The sequence below is a fragment of the Cynara cardunculus genome (assembly GCF_001531365.2).
Source record: "Cynara cardunculus var. scolymus isolate 2C chromosome LG 12, CcrdV1, whole genome shotgun sequence".
NCBI lineage: Eukaryota > Viridiplantae > Streptophyta > Magnoliopsida > Asterales > Asteraceae > Cynara > Cynara cardunculus.
Window position 1 is genome coordinate 26,961,255 of NC_037539.1, and position 6,890 is coordinate 26,968,144.

At 35.4% G+C, this 6,890-nt stretch overlaps 1 protein-coding gene and 1 pseudogene across 1 annotated transcript; both read right to left on the bottom strand.

Annotated features, from left to right (window-relative positions):
• Positions 1 to 16: 16 nt before the first annotated feature.
• On the bottom strand, positions 17 to 1,323 carry LOC112523805. The gene is made up of 2 exons (XM_025133481.1): positions 1,011 to 1,323; positions 17 to 324 (listed from the first exon to the last, which is right to left on the bottom strand). The coding sequence occupies exons 1-2, from the start codon at positions 1,321 to 1,323 to the stop codon at positions 17 to 19; spliced, it is 621 nt and encodes a 206-aa protein (XP_024989249.1).
• Positions 1,324 to 1,554: 231 nt separating this feature from the next.
• LOC112523806 lies at positions 1,555 to 2,399 on the bottom strand (annotated as a pseudogene).
• Positions 2,400 to 6,890: the final 4,491 nt, after the last annotated feature.

Sequence of the window (6,890 nt, forward strand, 5' to 3'; positions counted from 1 at the left end):
AATAATAGCATCTAATTCATACAAAACAACTTCTTCGAGCATTTTTGGATGCAAAATCATCAATAATAACATCTAAATCAATATTATCAAGCATGTCTTTTTCAATGCACAATATTGCCAATCCATTCAACCTTTCTTGTGACATTGATAACCTCAAGTACGTCTTCAATAACTTCAATTTTGAAAAACTCCTTTCTGCAGATGCTACAGTCACATGTACTGTCAACATAATTCGATAAGCAACCGATACATTAGGGTAACAATCTACAACTTTGACAAACTCAAGAATTTCGACTGCGTCATTGATTTGTTTGGCAAAGTCACCTGCAACACATTTAACTCAGAATAAAGATCATTTACATCCACATCCGCCACAATATTATGATAAATAGTATCACTAAAATGAACACAAGATCTCATCAATTCATTTTCATCCAATGACTTTAGTTTATCAGAATCGAATAGGAATCCAAAAATACTTTCAAATTTCATTAATTGTTCAAATCTAATATCAATGAAGAAATTGCCATGTCCACAATGGTTAGAAAATAATTAACTCTAAAAGCTTCCTCTTCCGATGCTTGCATTTCTTCTTCACTGTTATTTTCATCAAATTGTTTTTTTCCTAATAATACGACGCTTAATTAAAAATGTAGGATCTATATTCATTTCACATGCTATTGTTTTAGCAGTATCCATACTTGATGCAAACTCTTCATTCCTATACTTTTCAAAATACTTCACTACACCTTCAAATTGTTCCATGGTAGCATTAATGCACATAGATTTTAATTGCAACCTTTTACTAACCATGTTTATTGCAAATAAAACATCATACCAAACAATCATACAAAGTAAAAACTCAAAATTTTCAATTACATTTACCAAACTTTCCGCTTCACTTTTCGTCTTGACATCGTCACATGATTTGCATAATTCAAGCAAAGTCGATCTTATTTGAGGAGCTTGAAATCTAATTGGCTTAACACTTTTTATTCTACTTTCCCAACCTGTGTTGCACAAAGATTTTATAGTTAAGTTTGACACATTATCAAGTAACACCTTACACCTTTTTGTAGAACTAGCAAATAATGTGTATATGCGTTGAACAATTCCAAAAAATGAAACAGCTTTAACACAAGAATGAGCCATATCACTAAGAGTAAGATTAAGGCTATGACAAGCACATGGCATATATAACGCTTTTGGATTAACTTCAAGTAATCGATTTTGTACCCCTTGGTGTTTTCCTTTCGAGTTAGAACCAATATCATAACCTTGACCCCTCACATCATCAACACTAAGATTGAGATTTAAGTACATCTAATAATTCATTGAATAACCCTAAACCAGATGTATCATCAACCTCTAAAAACTCTATAAAATACTCCTCTACTTTAATTTTATCACCGGACATATTCAGGCATCGTATGATTAAACTCATTTGCTCTTGATGGCTCACATCCGGTGTACAATCAAGAATTACAGAAAAATATTTAGCATCTCTAATAATTTTCATGATAGAACTTTTAACATTATGAGCCAATAGAGAAATTAACTCATTTTGAATCTAGGGCCAAGATAATGATAATGAACTTCATGATTTTGAATGCGTCTAATATGATCTTGAATTATCACATCAAATTCTCCAATCATTTCAATTAACCCCAAAAAAWWACCATTGCTACGTTGATACAACTTCTCATTTGATCCTCTAAAAGRCAAAAAATACTTAGCAAGACACTTCACAACATCAATTATTCTTACTAAAACTTGCCTCCAACGTTCTTTCTCTTTTAAAATCACTTGTTGCAAGTCTTTATCGATTGTTTGGTTTGTGTTCAATATTACTCTTAGTTCATTCCAAGATAACATGTTATTCATATGTTCAATACTATTTTCATGTTTTTTAAGTCTCTCACCAAGATGCTTCCAATCTCTAAATCCTTCATTAGCTATTGCATTTCTATAATTCTTAGACTTGAACAACTTACAACAAAAACAATACACTTTATCCTCATATTTTGAATAAAGTAACCATTTTCGATCACTAGTTTCACCGTTRCTTAACTTTCTATCATAATAAGCATATGAAAAATGTCTTGACATGTTATCTAAAAGAAAAACACGATACCCAATTCTCTAATAGGTCCTTTTTCAACTAGGATGTCTCTTGATTTAGTATCAAGATTATCCCAATTTCTTGGATCACAAATATCGAAAAACAGAATTGATTGTTCATCAACGGATAAATTTTCAGTATAATTGGGGACCTCATGTTCACTCACACCATCAATCTTTTCATTATCTTCACTGATATTTGGATGTTCAACATCTTGTTCATTTGAGGCATCTAACTCTTGATTAGAAGAACCTACGGTTTTTACAAACTTATCCATGGCTCCTTTTTGTGATTGTTTCAATTGTTCAACAACTATGGATACACTCATGCACATATATAACTCTTGTACATACATACATATCCACACATACATACATACCTATGCATGTACTTCATTATGCATGTAGTTTCACGTACTAGCATGATCAATATAACAATTTATCATGCTGTCACATAATCATTTATCAAATAATCACATATTAATTACCTCGGGTGATAACTAGAATCCGGTTATCACAATCAACCATCTCAACAGTGAACCAAAACTACTGTAAGAGCTCCTTAACCATGATAGGTTCATGGTTGAGGGCAAAACCGAACGATGACTGTTTGAGGAAGTCAGCCACCTCTTGGTAATAAGCCTTGGACGAAGGGATGTCCAACAAGGCAATGTGGTTGTTGGCCTTGAAGGACACTTCGTCAAGGGTGAATCCAATGTTCTTGGCAGCCATCTTTTTTTAATAAGAATAAGATAAAACAGTGTTAGAAAAACCTAGATGTGCTAAGGAGAAGTTTTTAGGTAAGTTTTTGAATCAAGAAAAACTTCTTTTGAAAAATCCTTGAAGAAGGATTAGGGTTTTTCAAGTAGAATGTGTTTAAAGAAATGTGATTATAACCAAGTAATAGTTGGGTTAATAATCATTAATATTTAACATTTTAAGAGAACAAAGTTCTTAAAAATGTTAAACACATTTCTTAGAAGAAGAAGAATCAAGAAAATAAATTTTGACCTTAAGAGTTTAGAGTGAAAGGTCGTAGAAAAACTTGAGAGATTTTGAGAGTATTTCTTGCTTGGTAATTTCGGCAGAGGTTCGTCATAGAAATTTTGAAAGCGTAAAAAGAAAAGTGAAGAAAAAGTCTCATATTTATAGGTAAGAGGAGAGAGAAAAATATGAGAGAGAGAAAAGACGACGATTGAGAAAAGGGGCCATGATGAGAAAATGGCACGTTCTCATCCATGATTGGATGACATTAAATGAGGTAGCATGTGACAATACCTTTTTGCGCATCTCAGAGCATTGCGCATTGTAAATAAAAGATGTCGTCATTAAGACGGTTCATTAACTAATTCTTTTAAAAACGAAAAGGTTTTTAAGAAAACGAAGAGTCATTTAGTGTTTAACTAAACACTGAAAAGACCTTTTAAAACATTTTTATCAGTGAAGTCGGAATTCTTCAGTGATAGTTTTAAGGCATCAGTGTCAGTGATAAATAAATCATTGAACCTGGCATTTAAAAAAAACATTTTGAATCACTGAATAGAAAGGATTCAGTGATCATTTTGATTTTTTAAGAAAATAAGTACAAAGATATACTTATTTATGATTAGTGATAAAAGAATCACTGAAACAAACTTTTAAAACATTTTAGTCATTGAAGAAGAAAGCTTCAGTAAAGGTTTTAAGTTTTGAAGAAAAGAGAAGAGTAATCATACCTTAGAGAGAAGAGATACATTTACTCAAGAGTTCAGTGTCAGAAATAGAACACTGAATCATTTCACTTACTGAGCGATGTTAATAGTTGAAGATTATTATTCAGTGTTTAGCATCCCTAGCTCGCTGATCAAGATGTTAAATCTTGTCTCATCAAGAGGCTTGGTGAAAAGGTCAGCGAGCTGGTACTCAATTGGAACAAAGTGAAGTTCAATATCACCATTCATAAGATGATCTCTAATAAAATGATATCGAATCTCAATATGTTTGGTCTTGGAGTGAAGTACAGGGTTATTTGCAATTGCAATAGCACTAGTGCTATCACAATAATTAGGAACTTTAGAAAACTGAAGATCATAGTCCATCAGCTGGTTTTTAATCCAAAGAATTTGGGCACATCAACTTTCAGCGGGTACGTATTCAGCTTCAGTTGTTGATGTGGATACTGAGTTTTGCTTCTTACTTGTCCAGCTCACCAACTTTCCACCTAGAAGCTGACAACCTCCAGTGGTGCTTTTCCTATCTATTTTGCAACCTGCAAAATCACTATTCGGGTAACCTATTAGGTCAAAACCTGAACCTTTAGGGTACCAAAGACCCATGTTAGGAGTTCCCTTGAGATATTTGAAGATGCGTTTTACAGCAATCAAATGGGATTCCTTTGGTTCAGCTTGATATCTTGCACATAAGTAGGTAGAGTACATGATATCTGATCGACTAGCTGTTAGATACAGCAGGGAGCCGATCGTTCCTCTATAAACAGTTACATTTACAGGCTTTCCGTTTGGATCCTTGTTGAGAGAGAGTGGAGGAGCCATTAAAGTCTTCATGGATGAACTGTTTGATAAATCAAACTTCTTCAGCATGTCATGAACATACTTACTTTGATTGATAAAGATACCTTTATCAGTTTGTTTGATTTGGAGACCTTAAAAGAAGGTCAGTTCTCCCATCATGCTCATCTGATATTCTTTCTTCATGCGATCAACGAACCGAAAACACAAAGAGGGATTAGTGGAACCATATATAATATCATCGACATAAATTTGGACTAGAATGATGTGACCCTTAACTTTCCTAAGAAATAAGGTCTGGTCAATCTTTCCACGAACAAATTTCTCAAAGATGAGAAATGAGGAAAGGGTATCATACCAGGCACGAGGAGCTTGTTTTAACCCATAAAGAGCTTTATCCAAACGATAGACATGGTTTGGATACTTAGGGTCTTGAAACCCTGGAGGCTGTTCAACATAAACTTCCTCTTGAAGTTTCCCATTTTGGAAAGTGCTCTTTACATCCATTTGGTAGACTTTAAAGTCTCTATGGGCAGCAAAGGCTAAAAAGAGTCGAATAGCTTCGAGTCTAGCCACTGGTGCGAAGGTTTCGTCATAATCGATCCCTTCTTATTGTCTATAACTCTGAGCAACAAGTCGAGCCTTGTTACGGGTTACCACACCTTCCTCATCCAACTTATTGTGATAGACCCATTTGGTGTCTATCATTGATTTGTCAGAAGGACGAGGGACAAGGTACCAGACTTTGTTTCTATCAAACTCAATGAGCTTCTCTTGCATGGCAAGGACCCAACTAGGGTCAGAGATAGCATCATTGATTTTCTTGGGTTCAATAAAAGAAAGAAAGTTGACAAAGAGATAGATATTACCTAGACCACGACGAGTCTTGATACTTGCATCTGGATCACCAAGAATTTGATGAATTAGATGGTCTTTAGTTCATCGTTGAGCTGGTAGAGGAATTTCGTCTGAGTAGGTAAGTTCAGGGAGCAGAAGATGAGGCTTTAGCTGCAGTGTCTTCAACAATAGGAACTATCGCTAAAGGAGCCTCAGATTCAGTGACTGAAACAAGTTCAGATATTGAAGACATTTCATTCACTGATTGACCAGTGTTTGCAGTTGAAGGAGGAATACAGCTAATGTGCACGACAACAATCTCTGAAGAAGATGCGTTAGAGTGACTAGCTGTAACTGGAATGATAAGTGGATCATCTTTTGCTTCATGGGATTTAGTATTGAGAGGAGCACTGGAGGAAGTTTCAGTTTGTCCATAGTGAGAGAACATCCAGTTTTCTAATTCATCCTCATCATTTAAGATGGGTCTTGAATTAGCTGATTGAGATTCGTCAGAGGTGACATGGATAGATTCTTCTATTGTCTGTCTTCGTTTGTTGAATACTTTGAAGGCTTTGGATACTGAAGAATATCCAAGAAAGATTCCTTTACCAGCTTTGGGATTGAACTTTCCAAGGCTTTCTTCCATGAAAAAGTTCATAGGGTGTCTTCTTGAACCTCTTTACGACCAGGGATCGATTTTGAGTGAAACAAGCGGTGTTGACAGCTTCAGCCCAGAATTGAGTAGGGAGATGGGATTCGCTGAGCATTGATCGAGCAGCCTCTATGATTATTCGATTTCTCCTTTCAGCGACCCCATTTTGCTGAGGAGTTCTCACTGAAGAAAAGTTGTGAGAGATTCCCTTGTTCTCAAAGAAGTTATATATAGTACTGTTTTGGAATTCAATACCATGGTCACTTCTAATAGATCGTACCTTGATGTTGTTGAGTACTTCTATTCTCTTGATGAATGAAATGATTTCTTCAGGTGCTTCGTCTTTGGATCTGAGGAAGAAGACCCAAGTGTACCTGGCATACTCATCAACTATGACGAGTGTAAACTTCTTTCCAGCGATGGATTGCACGTTGACTAGACCAAAGAGATCCATGTGCAATAGCTGAAGAGGCGCAGTCACTGAAGAGATCTGCTTTGACTTAAAGCTAGCTCTTGTATGTTTTCCTTTTTCACATGCTGAGCTAAGAGATTCCTTTGTGAAGAAGTGTTGAGGAGGACCAGTGACAAGATCATTTATTGACAGCTCACTAAGTGTCTTGAATTTGATATGAGAAAGTCGTTTGTGCCATAGCCAGTTGATGTCGGACGAGGCTTTGGAGAAGAAACATCTGTTCTCAGTGGTCGCAGAATTCATATTGATGATATATACATTGTCTAGGCGAGAACCGTTCAAGGCAACCTTATCATCTTTG

Excerpts from the sequence above, each read along its gene's own strand:
- LOC112523805 (XM_025133481.1), bottom strand. The coding sequence starts at position 1,323 with ATGTACTTAAATCTCAATCTTAGTGTTGATGATGTGAGGGGTCAAGGT. Across the intron at positions 325-1,010 it reads AAAATCTTTGTGCAACACAG|GTGACTTTGCCAAACAAATC; the intron begins GTTGGGAAAGTA and ends AATGTGTTGCAG.